This window comes from Pholcus phalangioides, unplaced genomic scaffold (assembly GCF_987345545.1).
Source record: "Pholcus phalangioides strain wild (caught in Gottingen) unplaced genomic scaffold, Ppha-v1.0 ptg000013l_1, whole genome shotgun sequence".
Lineage (NCBI taxonomy): Eukaryota > Metazoa > Arthropoda > Arachnida > Araneae > Pholcidae > Pholcus > Pholcus phalangioides.
Genome location: NW_028301606.1, coordinates 27,027,643 through 27,046,464, shown reverse-complemented (window position 1 = coordinate 27,046,464; position 18,822 = coordinate 27,027,643). Strand labels below are relative to the sequence as shown.

The window sequence follows — 18,822 nt, the reverse complement described above, 5'->3', positions numbered from 1 at the left end:
TCAATTAGATCATCATGGGATATACTGTACAGAGGATGCATAGTTAAGTCCATTTGAAACGAAATAACTTGGGGACGAAGGGTGCTACAGCTTTTCAGCTTACACAGCAGTATATTAAATAGATCAAACATAATCAGATGAAAAACAGCAGTTCCCCTACTGGCAAATTTCAGAAGTTAACCATTGAATATTTAAAGCGAAGAGAGATCAATTATATCAAATATTTATTGAGCAAAATATGCTCAATAAATATTTATTAAACAAAATGCTTGTACTCACGCTTAACATGCACATAGTAAATAAAACATTTTGTGAAAGTTACTAATCATTTCCATATCCTAAAGATAGAGGAGGGGGTTCACGATAAACCGCGTTTTTAATCAAATTAATTTCTTGTTTGTCCTAAAACTCATTCATGACTGCATCTTCACTGCAAACACTTTGTTTACGTACCGAGAAACTACCGAAAAATTCATCAAATATTTTTATACAAATTCCCAAAAATTCAGAAAAATATTCGAAATTCAAATTTCCCTATGTCATTTTCTAGACAGTGTATATATTTCAACTGATGTTGTATTTCACTTAATACCTGAGGTATAAGATGTGCTGAAGATGAACATAAGAGAAAGCAGTATCTCAAAAGTTTTAATTTTCTTTTAGGTGAGATTGTATGATTATCCAGCATCATACAGTTTCCACAACTGGGAGGCAATAGCTTTCTTCGACCACATGGAATACTACATAGATCATCCGACTGAAGAAGACTTCGCATTCAAGAACCACGTACAGAAATTCGTGGGTTCTTTTGTGCGCAGCCGGGGCAGGAGGATCTCCGAAGAGCGGTGGGCGCCATTCCCAGAGACAGTCGCGGTCATCTCGCACAACGTAACCGTCACCCCATCTTACCATTCGTCCAAATGTCAGTTCTGGCACGATCAAGGATTCGTGAACTACGCCTGGGTCAGCTGAGCTCGCAAAATTCCAAACAGATCGACAAACACATCTCACGATGACATCGTGCGAACAGAGTCTGATGTGTGTTTTATTTTTCTAACAATAACAATCTATAGTTCAAACGGATGATGAGCCAAAATAATGAATAAATCAATAAATGACGAGCACAATCTTTTCAGAAAAATGTTATATATAATAACGTGATATATTTTCCCCACATTTAATGCCTTCTATGTATGCCCATGAGCTTTTTCCTCCCTCGTCTTTTTTGGACTGAATATTACATTTCAACGCGCGCGCTTCTTATTTCAAAATTCGGTAATATGCATATATATCCTTAATTAAGTACCGCAAAAACCCTTCAAAATGATTTCATCTCCTCAGTTTGCAATAGTATCGACATTGTATATGAGAACTGAAATGGATTGGCGAAGACTGAAAAATACAACGTGTTTTTTGAGTGAATAATACATTTAAAAACTCACCGCGCGCGACATATATCTTCGCACCGATGGGCGCCATTTCCAAGGTGAAAACAAAGATATTATCAACACAACTAGTACTTAAACATACCCCACCTCATGCACATTCATCTTCAGGATTTCTAACGAACCGGTACATGTGGAATATGTGTTATGAGTGTGTAGCCCCCAACGGCGTATTAGGTGGGGAACAAAGTTCTTGCCAGAAATTTATTGTTTGGAAAAAAGGAAACAAAAAAAAATGCAAGAAATATGTTTTCGGGAGAAAGTAATAGAAGGTTATTCCACGGTGAACCCACCAGACAGACAATATGTCCTTCTTGTGTGTCAGTGTGCGTCTGGAGACCTTTTTATCCCCTCGCACCGGGCAATTTCCAGCTGGATTGTCGAGGGGATTGTCTATAGTAGAAACAGTAACCTACTGTTCTGGCACTTACAGTGGGCTCTCCTGAAATGGAATTTATCGCGGTTGCAGTCCTGAATGCACTAAGTTTGGATTTTCTGTGGAAGTTTGGATTTTTCAACAGACATTTTACACGTCCCGTATTACACCTAAAAGTTGCAAGCAACGAACAAAATTTTGCGCACTACTAGAACACACTTTAATTCTTCAAAAACGATCGCGATTATGCAAATTAGACGGTAAACACGACTAATGCACATCTCGCGTTATCTAATATTTCCATCAAGAACTTTGTTCCCCACTTAATATTTATGTTGTGAGAGTTGTGATCGTTTCGTGTTCTTGCTGGCGCCGCCATCTGTATTGCATAATTTGAAGGGAAACTTTTAAGACCAACGGGATTCGAACCTGGATACTCACGATGAGAGTCCAGCACGATAACCACACGACCTCAAAGCGATAAAGCTCGTCGACAGAGCACAAAAAAAACGTGGTTGTAATAAGTGATTGTTGACGGGACGGGGGTCAGTGTTGTTAGCTTCAGTTCAGTATTTAGTTTGTTATGACAACAATGAGAGTATTTTGCCATGTGTTTTCAGTGACGTTACATGATCAATTTGGCCTCATCGAATATCGTTGGAACTGAACTGAAGCAAACAACTATGACGCCCACCGACAATTGATCACACCACCCTAATTTTGATCACGTTTTTCGTTGTATCCAAGAACCCTCTTCGTTTTCACCTCGAAAAACGGCACCCCATGAGTAGTGCAGCTGGAAACAAAATTAAACTTCACCCGTGCGAGACATCTTTTCGACGCCCATCTGGCGTATAAGCCGCCTTGGTGTATAAACGTATCAGTGAAATGACCCAGAAAATTCCGAAATTCATATACGCCGTGCTTATGTTTAATATATATATATATCCAAATATATCCATCGACACATTCATTCTCTGAATTTTTAACACCAAACATTTTTCCTTTTAAATTTTTCTGAAAATATTTTTTCTCCATCCCTGATTTGGCGCTTCTCGTATAGTGGTGACCCGTGCAGCGATCCAAGAGCACGCCCTGCCACTGAGCGTTGAAACATATGTCGGCGTGTTTTTAAATTTAATGTTTGATGACAACACGCTGTATGTTTTCGATTTCGGCCTGAAGCAAAGTTATTGATAAGATCACAAAGGGATTGGTTTGGAGTAATGGAGATCCCTCTATCGTCACTGATTGAGACCAAAAACAGCAAATCGATTTGATCCCGAAACACCTTGTGAATTAACGCATTATTTGTCGGAAATGATGTGGAATTCTTGTAATGGTCGCACGTTCACTGGGAAGACACGTGACAGACGTGCCACCACGTGAAGTTATAGTAATATCTTCTTTATTTTTTTGGAAACAAAATCGCGTAGATATCATTTTCCATACGAATAACGCCAAAATATTTGCGCCCTCTTGTTCTCTTTTGCTGAACGTTAAAACGTGTTTGTTACGGACGTGCATTCGATACCAAACTGCAATCTGGATATTTAAGTCTGTCCTCCAGGGAGAAAACTTTTCGCCTCTTCCTCAATTGTTTGAGAACTGCTATGAATACTAAATACAGGTCCATTTCACGTAAACGTGAATTACTCGATTTAATTGGATAGAAAATCCCTCCCCCCCCCCCCTCCAAGAAATATACTTTGCTTTCGCATTAAACACATTTGTGGAAGTTTTATTTTATGTTATTGTGTGAAAATATTGACGAGTGTCCATAATAGGATATGTCACATGGGATTGGCTCTAAAAAAAACTATTTCTCTCTGAAACAATGTTTTATTTTTTCTGAGACTGACTGAAAACGAGACTCAATCCGCTCAATCACTGTCTGACTAATGAAGAATCTCGGAATGGAACTTGTGTACAGATCTGAATCTTGTGCCAATAAAATTATTCGGAATTCGGTGTTGTTTCCTCTGTTGACTTGTGTTGATTTTTGTACCATCAATTTTCAGGAGCGACATCAGAAACTCACTCTATATATCTTCATGGTTTATCATATCCTCTCACCTTCTTATGCCGTTAAAATTTTCGTACGTCATTCCAATCAAGAAAAGTAAGCCAGCATGGGAATAACGGTGGATTCATCATCTGCCGTAATTTCGTTCTTCAAGCCCATTCCTTTGATCAAAGTGTCTGATCCTGAAAAACTCGTTAGGGAACAGCGATTGACTATAGTGATAATAATGTCGTCACAATCCCCTCATCGATGGTGTATAAGTAGGTTAGTCTGGGGTTTTTCCAGGAGACAAGGTAGCAAACTGAAGAACTTAAACAACTTCTCACCGGCGGCTGAACAACTGGGACGATGCCGACGTCAATACATAAAAAACAGAAGCAGCCCATGATTAAAGCTCCTGGAAGTTCCACGGCGGCTCATCTACCATATTTGTTCGAAATTTAGCGCCAATATAATCGCTACAGCCAAAATCTGTTCCCTAGGTATTTTTTTTTAAGGATTAGGCGCCACTTTGAGCAGAAAGCTGATTTTGTCACTCGAAAGTGGAAGACGGTGAGTGCGCTGTGTGCGTGCGCGCGCGTGCCTTATTATTACTTGCTAGAACATTAAAGGGAGTATCTGACAAATTTTTTTGCTCATACTTCAACTTACTCAACCAAACATGTAATTCGTACACATTCCTCTGTGGAATTTGATGCTTCAATTCATGCATCAGGTTGTGATGAAAATTTCATGAGATGCAATTGGACGTCGCATCCCGTCCACCTTACTGATGACGCATGATCTCACTTTTATTATTTCCTCTTCTTCTTCTTAATTACTTACATAGGAAATGATTTGCTGATGTAGACGTAAAATATTTTTCATTCTGATATATGTTACACTTCAGAACAATCCAAATTTCATAAGCATGGAATTTTGAAAGTGGCCGAAAAATGGCTTGAATTCGAGGGATAAAATAACGTGGATCCCATTAATAATATAGACTTAAATCCTCAGAAACCGTCGAAAAAAAACACCTGAAGTTTTTTAAGACGGCAACTTGATGCGTTATCTTCACAGAAATTATCTAATATCGTTGGTGTATTATATAAGATGTCATTCCAAATAAGAAAAAATAGCCAACAATAGCTTGCATCAGGTTAATCTGATGTGTAATCAGTACACTCAATTCTTACATTATTTATCGAAATTGCGCTTCCAGATTAATTCAGCTTATCACCGGCGGCAACGCGGAGTGTGGCGGAGTGGTCATAGTGACGGACTCGCATCGCGAGGTCCCGGGTTCAAACCGTACCGGTATTACAGTGGTTGTCGGCAGAAGTTGGTTTTCTGTGGTTTCCAACTGCTAGCCGATCTCCCCGTTAAAAGGTCTAGCCACAGAGAGCAACAGCCTATATAGTTATTATAGATATATTCAATTATTACGGACGAGGTGTATATGTGGTTTAGTAGTAATATATAGCAGTAGTATTAAATTGCACAAATGCGATAGACCTGAGTCGTGTTTGATTTGAAAGAAAGAAAGAAAAAAAGAAGCTTTAGAGTAGTGATTCCCAACGTGTGCGTTAACGCCTCCTTGGGGATGATGGGATGTTTCGGGGGCGGAAGAAGCTACGGCTTTAACATAGGACCCTTATGGATTAAATTGCGTTGGGGGGGGGGAATTAAAAATTATACTTTAGATTCTAAAGCATAGTTTCCCAACCATTTTTGTCCCATCCCTTCCTTCTTCAGAAATTTTTTATCTTCCATCGCCCCCCAACGCAATCTAATCCATAGGATCCTATGCTATACTCGTAGCTTCTACCGTCCCCCTGGAACATTGCATCGCTCCCAAGGGGGCATTAACGCCCACGTTGGGAATCACTGCCTCAAAAAGCATGTTAAAAAAAGTGAGAGGTTACTTAATTTTGTCCAAATAAAGTTAGAAGGAAGAGGAAACTATTATAGCAGAGGAAAATTTATAAGCAAAAAATATCCGACATCGTAAAAAAGACCTTAACATTATATCTTTATTTATTGTTCGAACTTTGATAGCCGATTTCAAATTCGAAACAAATATGCACAGATATTGACGCCAGGAGTTTCAAATTATTTTAAAACTCACCCACAAAATCGAATGAATCAAACCATTTTCAGTTATATGATAAATATATATTATATGATTCCCCCCCCCCCCGAAAAGTTCAACGATGCCACTAGAAATCTTACAGGCAGTCGTATGAAATATCGATTTACGTTTTGGCTGAGTTATGACGTTTTCTCGACTCGATGAAAGATTTATATTAAAAAAGAACAAGATTTACTTCTTCTCGTAAGAGCTATAAATAGCGCACGAAATTTATGTGCACCTTCTTTTTATTGCTCATATTTCCAGTTTTAGCACTGATAGTCTTGAAAATCACATTCGTTCGAAAAAACATGTATTTCCCCCCTTCTTTTTACTTGTAATCGATCCGCTAACAACGGATTAGCTATGTTAAACAGAATACCGGCAGCGTTAGAATTGAAACATAAAAGTCACTTGTCCCATGGACCAGTGAGTACGAGAACCTACTGGTCCGCATACGTCATGACTGGTCCGCTAAACAATAACCGTTTCTAAATAATAATAATTAATTTATCTAAATATATTAGCATTTAAAAGAGTGATATACCACCAAGGGGGTGAAAAGAAATGCAAGGGTTCTTTCCGTAAAAAATTCACTGCGGATTGGTGATTTTCGATAGGATATTTATTCCGTGATCAATTCAACCGAGGTGGCGCAAAGTTTTTTGCTATTGGTCCCGCGGACCGCCATAATTTTTTTATCGGTGGTCCGATTGTTTAATCAGTGGTCTCGGACCAGCAAACCCCCAATGATTTCGAACGCTGACCGGCCATAGTAGAATATTCTGCAGCTAATGGGTAAACCTCTTTCCTGACCAGATAATTTCACGTTACCATTTTCTTTTTGAAAAAGTTAAATAATAGAGTTTAGGCATATAATGGGTCAAGACCAGGACCTGCATCTATCATTTATTTTTTAATGTATATTCTATCACTATAGTTGGGGATGACAAAATGTTCATCTATTTTGAATTAGGTGAAAATATCATTCTGAATCTAGGAAGTATCTTCCGGGGTTGAGTCAATACTGTACTCAAGAAAGCCACATACGGGGAATCGTAGATATATTTTAGAACCACGCATTTATTGAGTTTCCTGGAAGTCATACATGAAACTTAATGTATTGGACCAATGAAGGGAAGGGATGAAGATTGGGCAGTTTTTCTAGCAAAATAATTTGAATGAATGAAGGTTGGTCAAATATACTAGCCAATGATTTGATGGAATGTAGCCAATTTTTTTAGCCAATAATATGAGGGGAATGAATATTAGCCGCCTGCAAAATCTGTCTTAATTTTAGAATCGGTCATTTTCTTTTCATCAGCCTAGATCATTATTGCTTATTGTAAGAATGAAAAATATATGATGTTCGAAATTTTTGACTCTCGATTTGTATAGAGGGTGACATAGAATTTTCCCCCTTTTTTGAGTCATATTTGTGTCAAAGTAATTCATCTCAATGATAATCCAAGACCAATTCATCTTTATCGGATCTGTCTCGCATGTGAAATCAATATTACATATATGTGTATAGATCTGCTAAAATATTGTATAATAGTCTCAAAGTAAAAAGTTTTGGAATTTTCATGTTATATCAAACCGAATAATAAAAAAAATCAACATTTTGAATTCGAACACTGCTGTTATCTAACTATGAAAGCAAACACATATACTACACACATATACTATACACATATACACACGGTATATACTTTTACTTTGTGATTTAGAAACTTTTGCGAAGTGCATTACATCCCGAAACATTTATCAATAAAACTATGTATATTTTTAATCGTAAAAATAATAGGTTCTTTTTCCCTAGGGTTATTATTATTCAGAAGAAAACAGTGGGGGTCCTTATTACCTGCCTGTTTGCGAAATAATAATTAGGTTCTGCAGGCCGTTTTATCTCCTAAAACAAAGAAGCGACCTCATTAGTTCATTCTCTTATATTGTTTTGAATGGCCTTCGGGCAATACGCCGCACCGAACAGAAACGGCAATTAATCTATACAAGTGAGCAAGAATGAACCAATACAAAAACATCCACCATCCCACGCGTTTTCTAAATAATCCTTAGATAATGAGTAAGTTTTACATGCTTTCAGATAACACACACACACACATACCCATCATAATTTCGGAAACTTCGAAGATCCAAGCTCCGAAAATAATTGAACTCCGTATTCATTAGTTTCGAAATTCGCCGCAGAAAATCAATCGATTGTTCAATTTTCCGCGAAAATTTTCCCAAAGCAAATTCATTGACCGTTTCCAATTCCTTCCGCCAGCGATGCATGCGGTGGCCTCTCCTTATTCTTATCAGAATTCTAAATAATCCAATTAGTTGCTAATTACACTCCATTTCATTTTTCAGCCACAAAGCGTGACGAGGCATTTCTCGTTCTTTGGGAATATATTGTGGGTATTATTCGATTACTTCATCCATTTCCTTGACTTGAATTAACAGTTTTGGAACTGTGTCCACCGTCTACTGTATTAATGAATGAGTCGTATGAATATTGTCCTGGTTTAGAATAAATCACGGAAAGCTAATTCGAAATGTGTGATAAGATGGAAACGATTAACTCATTAAAGATTTCTTTTTTCTGAATAATTCCATTTCAATAGGTTGGTGTAAGGACACAGGGAAGTAAAGTCCTTTGACACCCTTTATCTTTAGCACCGTTGGTTATAGAAGGGTACTTCTCCAATTAGAAAAAGTATGCAAATGATATGCCCATCTCGGCCAAGTCATTTATTTCAGAAGGGGCCGTATATGTAGCAAGATACAAAATTTAATTTTTATATGGTCCCCGTGCTCTAAATTTCAATTCGAAAGATGTCGCCCTGTCTCTTCTAATCCTAACCAATGAAAAAGTCCACATTTCCATAAAGATACAATATTCACTGAGATATTCGAATCTGAAAAACGGAGGAAATTTGGGAGAAAACAGCTCTAAATGCAGAAAAAAAGTTCAACCCGCATTTAACGCTGGCTTTTTTTTTTCCTAAATTTCCTCCGTGTTTCGAATTCGAATACCAAAATTAATATCTCACTTAGAAATGTGGACTTCTTTTGTTGAGATAAGAAGAGACGGGACAACATCATTCTAATTGGAAGATACAGGACAGGGGGAACCGTAGAAAAAATTAAATTTTGTATCTCGATACATATACGGCCCTTGCAGTAAATGATGAGATAAATGGCATTGCTGAGATGGTCATATTATTTGGGTACTTTTTCCAGCTGAAAGTATGCATCTATAACCAACGGTTCAGGTAAAGGGTGTCTAAGGACAAATTCACACCCTGTATATCAAATATCGTTGTGGAAAGTTTCACTTTATATATTATATAAAGTGAAACTTTCCAAAACGATACTCGATATAACGATAAATAACCCCTTTTACAACGATATTTTTTTTCAAGTCTTGTTTGGAAATGTTTGTACTCTAGTATCACAAACAGCTGCCTCTCGATATAACGCTAATACTTGTTCCTTGTATAACGATATTTTTTTCTTTATCCACAGAGTATCGTTATATCGAGGATTCACTGTAGTACATTCGGGTAATATAAAATAGTCGGGTAATATCGAATACAATGATGAGCAACTTTAAAATACCCCTAGGATGCTGTAAAGTCAGTGTCGCTCGGTTGTCGGCATCATCACAGATGCTATAGAAGGTATTTGTTTTTCCATTTTCATAAATTTACTCGGGCAAAAATTTTAAAGATTATTATCAGTTATTAGAAATGTGCCCGATAATTTTAAAGTAAGCACACAATGTACGTCGCAAGTGTTGTATTTTATTGTGCTTCAATAATGATTTTTTTTCTTTGAAATTGTGTAAGGTCTTGTTTCACCAAACTCGTGAGTTTTGAAGAAGTAATTGTTTCAGCGTTAATTAAAAAAACACGCACACATAAATTACCGTAAATGAGGCCTGCTGGGACCCTTTTTTTAAAAGTTTCAAATTTGGCGTGGGCCAAACCGTTGGGCAACAATGGTTCCTGGGCCCCAACTGTCACTGTCGGAATGTTTACTTTGTGTTTACCGTGGTTCTCAAACAATGCGTTTCCAACATGCATTATGCCTTTCCAATGGTTTGTCACATCTTTAATCCTTGTGTAGTTTATTCATAATGGTTTGTCACTTCAATCCTCTCAGTAATTGAAAAAAAAAAAAAAAACCCGGTCATTGCCGGATATTATGGCTAGTAAGTCATAAAAGCTGGCTACTTTGACCTTAAAACAGTTCTTTAGTCCAGCGTTTCTCAATCTTTCAGTATTTGCGACCCAATTTTCAATCATAATTTTGATCGCGACCCCCCCTTGAAGTGTATTATATCAGTGCAAATGCGAATTTTATTTTTTATTATCTTATAATGCATTTTGTTTTGCTTTCCTTTCAGAGTAAAATAATCATTTTTTTAAAAAATACATATTCCTTTCGATATGCTAGCGCCCCCCTTTCAGTACTATCCCCTTTCAGTACACAGGTTGAGAATCGCTGCTTTAGTCCAAAACGATTAAATAGTAAAACATCCTCTAATTTGTGTAGAAAAAAAAAATTCGGAACTATTTTTTATTTTCAAAAGTATCGCTACCAAGCCAGACAACTGAGTGCTTCGGGTAGCTTACCGATGGCCGACTAGACAGCAATACTGATATTTTTCATGCTGTAATTGCACGTGGCTGTCAAACTTTCAACTGCGTAGATTATAATACAGCATTGTAATGTTAGGTCGTTGCCTAAACAAAAACACAATTTAATGCTTTCAGCTATATAGTATGATTAAAATTTCATTTATTCTTTTTTTTTCACCCGAAAACATTAATTGAAAATTTAAGCTCTTTTCTTAGAAAATATGCCCTCTTTTTGCCAATCAGAATGTTGGGCCAATATAGGTCATATTTTCGCACCCTTTAGTAATTTGTTTGTGAGTAGGCCTACACTTAGAAACATAATTCTATGGTGTTTGATCAGAACATGATATCTCCGAAAAATGGCTTTTTGATCTGAAAGTAAGTCTTGCCAATATAACTAATTAGAAGTAAGATAAATGCACAAATATGTGCGTACGGCTAAAAAACATGCCGATGTATGATATTTCCATTTTTATTTGTGTGTATGCTTTATTTTTTATTCGCAATGAAAATGCTTATATCTCGAAAATGTGATTTTGAAGTTGTCATGTTCTGACCACACACAACATAATTACGCATTGAATAATTATTATGTTTATATTTTTTCAACGTCTATACTGTTTCACATTTTTGTTTCCATGCTGAGAAGATAGTGTATAAATACAACCGTTAATCTGGAAGTCGAGGTTATACAGACCGCAGTAATGACCATCTTCTAAACTGTTTCAATGCAGTTAGACCCGCTGAAGTAAACCAAAGTCAAGCTGCAGAATACTTCAAAACACCTCGAATCACCATTAAAAGTAAACTTGAAAATGCCTTTCCTAGAAAACCACGTCATCCCAAGGTTTTTATTGACGTGGAAGAACTAGAATTTGTTAGTCACATCACGTTGACAAAATGTTTGATTATTTTTTTCTAATAAGGAATAGTTTTTTCTCGTTCAGGTTGTAACACACAAGATTTTTAAGTAGAAATTAAGAAAAAAAACATGTAAATATTGTTTTTTTTTATGATCAATTCTAGTTGAAATATAAGTTTTCTTTCAAAAATTAAAGTTTTATAACGAGCTCAGGTTCAAGAAATACCATAGCTCTTCATTTCATGCTTTAATCCATTCGTGATAACGAGTAGCTTTTTTTTTCTGAAATAATTTGCAATACATACGTTTTCTTGTTCAAATGAGTACATTGTGTACAAATGGGTTAAGGTAGGAAAAAGTGGGTAGAAGCTACCCACGTACAAGGGTAACATTGGCCCCAAGACGTTCCTACCTGAAATTTCAAATACTCAAAACTTTTAAAGCTAAGAAGTTTCAACTAATTTATTTGGATTAATTTCAAGTCTCTCAATTAAAATAATCGGCATTCAACGAGGATCCGGACAAATTTGCCAGACATAAGTTTGTGTGCAAATAAATAAAAATAATGATACCATTACGTGGATTTAATGTGTGGAATTAATTAACCTGCGTAAAAATGTGGATTTTTCCCGGCGAGGAGGCAATATTTCTCGTTGAGCTTCTGGAATAGGCGGCAGTTGCGGCAATTTTACCGCGGAAATGATTGGGCCAACTCATCAATCGTAAGCCATTATCATTCTAAATTGCATCACCGGGGTATAATTCCTGAGCAATTAACGTAACTAATTCATTCGAAACAAAGCAGATGTTGGAGCAGCTTCAATACTTTTGCTGCCGGTAATAAATGCCTCTGGAAGATTGCAATCAGGCCGCACGGTTATACCTTTTCAATGAACCCCCATCTTAAGCTCATTAACATTCGGATACACATTCACATAAAAAAGAACTTCAAATCATTAGGAAATAGAATAAAAATGGAAATGATCTTTCCTCGAGCAAATTAATCGCTCAATGAATAGATTCTCAATAGCTCACAATAGACGAGAGTGTCATTAACGAAGCATTTGTTGTGGCTTCTCAGTAAAAATAACCATCAGTCCGTAGTTTTTTAAACATTGACATTAAATAAAGGGAAATATATAAACAGCATAATTGTAATTTAAATTAATTAATTTCAAATAATACTTAATATGATTGTAATGATAAGACGCAAGAAGGATTAAGCATGAAGGGTTAGTATTCGAAAACTATAGTTAATATAAAGTTAATTGGCTTGTATTATCCACCAATTATGGTTTCATTTGGCTAGTATTGGTGGCATGTAATTGGCTTGTATTATCATTTATTCGAGAGAAGTGGCTGTTTACTAACACATTTCTCACTATAGTAATTGGTACTATGTTGAGTTATACTGCTCAATATTAGCATTTCTTAACAATTATAAATTCAGTCGTGATTTTCAGTAACTTATAGGAGTTTTCCAATGGTTATGGAACTTGGAACTGAAGATATTCCTCAAAAAATTATTGTTACGTAGCAGTGCCCTGTTAGTAAAAGCCATAACGAAACAATCTAATCGTTAAGAACATTTCGTGGGAATACTCTGACAGTAAAGTTGAAAGCGAACCTGAAACTTGTTTTTGAAGGTAAAAACAAAATAATTCTCTAAAGCAGTGATGGGCAAACTATGGTCAACATACAGGTTCTATCCAGCCGGCCGTAAATTTCAAAACTATGTTACAGATATTTTCGATTTCAGCGTTTTAACAAAACATTCATTTAAGGTGGGTGCTCAATTCTTTGTGTATGGAAAATATTGTTGTGAGGATTCAAATAGAGAAATTAATTTAAAAACTTTTGCAAATGCGAAATATATGTATATCGGACGAACCTTAATAAATCTGCATGGAGTTATTAAAATGCTCTTGTGAAAATCATACTTCCTTGAACCACTGGATCCCCCAACACAGTTACCGTATAATGTAAAAATTCGCGGTCACCCCTGAAACGGAACCCCCGCAAATACGGAGGGACGACACACAACAACACAGTATATTTCAAACTTATTTAGATAATGATATTTTTTACCTTCAATTTCTATTCGAATAATTTGCCAACAATTAACAACAAATTAAAAATTAGCTGAATACACAGAAGAAAATGAGTGAAAAAACACAACAACAACCATGTGCCCGAACTCATTAAACGCTATACTGACACGAACCGCTATAACGTTTATTGACGATACGTTGATAGCTAATGGCTCTAATTAAAACATACGCATACATATGTACGTATTTATATTTATGATTTAATCGTTCGACAGCGAGTGTAACGGTTAATTGCTTGCCCGATATAATTTTACATTACCCATGAAATTGGAATTTCACTTAATAACCATCGTAATCCGATAAAGTTTCTGCGAGCTCCGACATTCTTGGAATTCTTCGGCGATCATTAAAAATTGGTAAAGAGGGGGTTTGGAAGCCTCCATGCCTAGGAATTTCGAAGCTCATTAGTTCGGTTTTTGCTTAGCTTCGACTTCTCTCGTTTCTTTCCACAAGAGGGGATCACGATTAAAAAGTAATACGTATGATTCAGAATTTCCTTGCGATTAAAAAGAGTAATGAAAAGAAATGAAATAACGAATTTGTGTCTCCATTACGTTTGTATTTCTTTTACATAAGAAATGGAAAGTTACATCACTGAATATCCTCTGAGTAGGGTTACCAGATGCCCTCGTTTTCGATGCCATTCTAAGCATCTTCCTACGTTTTAGAAAATTCGCCTTTTTGTCCTTTTCAGATATCCGGAATTATTTTGTTTTTTTCCTTGACAAACTTTTTTCACTTGTTGATCTTATGTCTTTTTTTCACCCTTCCAAGCATTTTACATCTTTTGATCTATCGCTGTCATTCCCAAAAAATGAGAACCTACGGGCAGTAGGGCAGAAGCTATATTCTAACGAAGACCCAGCTTGCTCCAGGAATGAAGAAGTCGAAAACACTACTCTGGAACAACAAAATCGCAACATCCTTTTTTTAAAGATGTCATTGTTTGGTCACCAACAGCCAATGCCGTGTACTAAACTGTATGTGTGGAGAAAGGAGTGCTATCTCTTCCGTTCAGGAATACAGAAGACCGGATGCAAACAGCAATCAATGCTGATTCCTGTAGTGAAATTGCCTCCGGAAAAAAAATCTAAGCTCCCAAAATAAAAATAAAATACCTTCAGAGGGTAGAGAAAATAAAACTTTTCGCCATGTTCCAGGCAAAGTAATAAAACTGGCCAGGCTGTGAAGAATTCTTCTTAAGTGAAGGAATAATTTGTTCTTTTTTTAGCGGTTCTGCTTTAGTTCGAAAAAGAAGTATTACGTATTGTGTTGGTTTTTTTATCAGTATTGTAGTGCCATCTGTTGTGAAAATGAGGAAAAAAGTGGCGTCACCAATGGTGCACCCAGAAGTGTCTTTTTTTTTCTCAGTTTCCGGATCAGTTAACCCTTCTTGTGAGAATTATTTGTTATGAATACAGTCAAACTCGGTTTTTTCGACCACGGTAGTTATATAAATAATTGGTCATGCGAAAGAGTCCCATAGAAAATAATGTTAATGAACCTTGCTTATAACCTCGATGAAAAAGAACCACCTCGGATATAACGACAAATCTTACGTCGATTTTCTTTCCGTTTCGATGATTTTTTCCGAAGAAATTCCTAAGCTTAGAGCTGATCCCATCCTTGATATAGCACGGTATTTCTCGCCAAAGGATATTCATGAGCGACATTTGACGATTATGCCGACACTCGGCAACATATTTGGTGAGAATCGGTGATGGCACATATTAATTATCCTGATTTTCCGTATTTTTCGTGACCAAATATGGTCTTTATATAATCATAATGAAATGAGAAATCCATGCAGAGTTTTTAACAATATCTCATTTTCCGTAGAAGTCTTAAAAACGTCTACCTCGGTTGTAACGACATCTCGGTTATAACGACAAAGTTTCGTATTTCATAAAATCTTCGATATCGTTATAAGAGAGTGTGACTATATTTTATTTTTAATTTTTACAGCGGCAATGATGACATATCTTGGCTAACTTGATGCCTTTTATCCTTTTTCGGCATTTCGCCCGGAAATCGGGCACAACTGTTTTCTATGCATTTTGTTTGTTTACATTATTTCCTATGTATTTTGGGTAAATCCCCCCCCCCCCATAAACGTTTATTTCGGTGATTCCGATATCTCGTGTCCTTAAAACCCTCTTATTTTGCCAATAGTCTGTTGCTTTTATTAGTCAAATATGTTTCCCATTCCCCCTCCCCCACCTGTCAGATCAACTACCAGTTGGCCAAGTCAGCTTCTGCTCAGAGTTTGCTAACAGAAGGAGACAGATGGCGTTGAAATAAAATCTGATATTGTATTGTTATACCTCGAGAAAATTTAAAAAAATACTCCCATCTAAATTAAACAGTATAATCGCTTGAAAAATTAATAAAAGGAATGGAAGATAAGTGATTTTCTCATTTAAATATGTTAGGTAATATCGGAAGTGGGTATTACAATCTATATCTATATAAAATTGATTTTCTGTCTGTCTGTCTGTCTATGTTCTCTATACAAATCTACAATTTTTAATCGATCGCCGCCAAATTTTGCATGTATACCAAATGGAACCCGACAGGCTGCTTTAAAATTTCGTCAGAGAAGGGCAAATGCCCCAAACGGGCAAAAAACCGTCGGGCAACAATGGTTTTTGGGCCTCGACAATCAGTTTCGGAGCGTTTACTTTGGTTACATGGTTCCTTAGCAATGCGTTTCAGACGTGTATATGCCTTTACAATGGTTTGGAACTTCTCTAATCCTGTTAGTATATGTATAATAGTTTATGCCTTTATAATGGTTTGTCACTTTTTCAGTTCTCTCAGTAATGAGGCTTTCTGAATAGACGTCATAATAATCATCAGCATCACTTTCAGGGTCAGGCAAAGGATGCTCCCCATAGAAATCAGTGTTAAAATTGCCGATTTTACTGCATAAATGCGGAAATTTAGTGGATTTTCCACCACATCAATAATTTTAAAAATTGTATCGAATTCTCGATTTTCAAAATATTGAGTTCGCTTAGAGATACAAAGCCCAGAAAATTAAATATGAAGTACTTGCCGGACCTACTTTTGTGTTGAATATCCATGCAATAACATTGATTTCATCCGTGTATTTATATCTTCTCAAGCATGAAAATTAATGTCTCCGTATTGTCTTTTAATATTCAACTGCATAAATTCATATAGTTTAGGGTGTTTTAAAATTAATTATGGGCCGATAAAGTACATCGAAGGAATTACACAGCTTTATTTAAGTATTTTTGGAAGCAGAAACAGGCAGAGTTTGGTAACTTGATGTTCAAGGGGTGCAAGGAGAAATATAAATACTTAGCGCCCTAAAGAAAACTATTCATTTCTATGTTTCTTTAAATATAGATTTGTTTCTTTCATAAGTCCCGCAGGAAGTCGCCATATTGGTTAACTTGGGCACGGCTTGTATGTCCATCAAGAAAGAGAGAGAGAGAGATATCACGTGATCCAAAATGCCTCATCGAAGAAAACCCGGGTATTATATATATTTTTTTCTTTTTATTCCAATTTAAAAGATGATAAAAATCCGAAACCTGTATTTTTGTTAAATTTGGATTCTTGTCGTTACATCAGAAAGTATGTGGTATTTAAAAATAAATATTATGTCATAGAAAAAGTATTTGTAAAAACTATATTTTGGTTGTAATACGAAATAAATAGTCTGGTAATATGAAATACTGGGTTGAAATTGAAGAAAACCAAATTGAATTGATCAAGTCAAGATTTAATGAGGTTATGGAAATAAAAATGGGAAAATGTTCTCAATTGTTTTTTCGTTGTTTAGTATGTGGACACACTCACACATAGTCTGTTTACAAGAGTCGAAAATCCAATTTTCCTTCTCTGCCCCAACACAGTCAAGGTGGGCCGCAGAGAAAAAACAGGGCACCCATTATTCCCACAGGCCTCTCCTATTCTATCTTACTAAACTTTCCGTCTTGAAGAGATATCCTAGCACAACTCGGATGATACTTACAAATATTCCATATCGACTGCTCAGTTCAAAAATGCAACACTTCAGAGATAAGCATTTTTAAGTAATGCTCACCATCAAAACGATGGCAAATATCTCCACATATTGCAAAACAGCAACAACTTTTGAACTTTGCTTATACGCCCTCTACTGTAATTAAAGAGAGATTACAATTCGCAGTTCCATATAAAGTGAATCTTCAAAATGTAGATACCTCGAAACAAATTATTTTGAGTTGTAGCCTTTTTGAACTGGGCCGTTAATATTACTCGACACCACAGCTTTGAAAAAATAGCGTCTCATCTAACCGAAACGAATCGCTGGTCTAGTTAAAAAATGAGCGGAGCATACTAATATGCAATATTGTGATGTACAACAATTGTGCTCAGTTTTTAATAATTAGGCACATTTCTAATCAGTAATAAACACTTTTGATACCGTGCCCGAGTTCATTTTTGGAAGTAGAAAAACAAATTTTCTCCTACAACAGCCGTGATGATGATGGATGATGATGACAACCGATCGATACTGACTCTATAGCATCATCGAGGGGGGGGGGGAGGTTATTTTGAAGTAGTTTACCACCATTCCAATTGGTGACCATTCTTGAAGGCAAAGAAACACAGTATTCCATAATCACCGCACTTCCTATACCATACACCGATATGCAAAGTTTCAAAGAAATATATCAATTCGTCTCGAACTGTGTTCGTTCCGTGACGAATACGTGAACCATATATATTGTGCATTTGCGTAAATACATGTCCTCGGAAGCAGGGCATATGCTATTTGCATAAAAGAAATGTCTGTGTAAGACTATGTACGCTTAAACTCGTTTTCGTACAATTTCCCTAGTGTTCGACGTGAAACATATACTGTATAGCAGAGGTAGTCGATAATCCTATTAAAGGAGGGAAAATATTGAACATATCGAGAAACGCGCATTTTTCGAAAACAAACTGGAGTTCGATGAACGTCTTTGTCCGCTTTGTAAGTATCTCCAAGATTTCCGATATCCTCCTCAGCATGTGTAATTGGGAGCACGAATATACCTGAGGCAATAATACATCGAGGAACGATATTTCTGTGTCTTCTTCATTGTTATACATCACGTACATCGTTATACCTATCTAATCCATGTCGAATCATTGTTTTTCACTGTGTTATTTGCTCTGTTCACTGAAATAATGCATTTTTTTTTGGCCGAAATGTCATTTTAAAAATCCGTATTCTA

At 36.3% G+C, this 18,822-nt stretch overlaps 1 protein-coding gene across 1 annotated transcript in view; it reads left to right on the top strand.

Moving 5' to 3' along the window:
• Positions 1 to 3,792, top strand: part of LOC149078881 (uncharacterized) — a 34,077-nt gene extending 30,285 nt beyond the window's left edge. The window contains exon 10 of the mRNA XM_089241071.1: positions 664 to 3,792. Coding sequence (XP_089097197.1) covers positions 664 to 972 — 309 coding nt within the window. The 3' untranslated portion in view covers positions 973 to 3,792. The remainder of the gene's footprint in view (positions 1 to 663) is intronic.
• Positions 3,793 to 18,822: the final 15,030 nt, after the last annotated feature.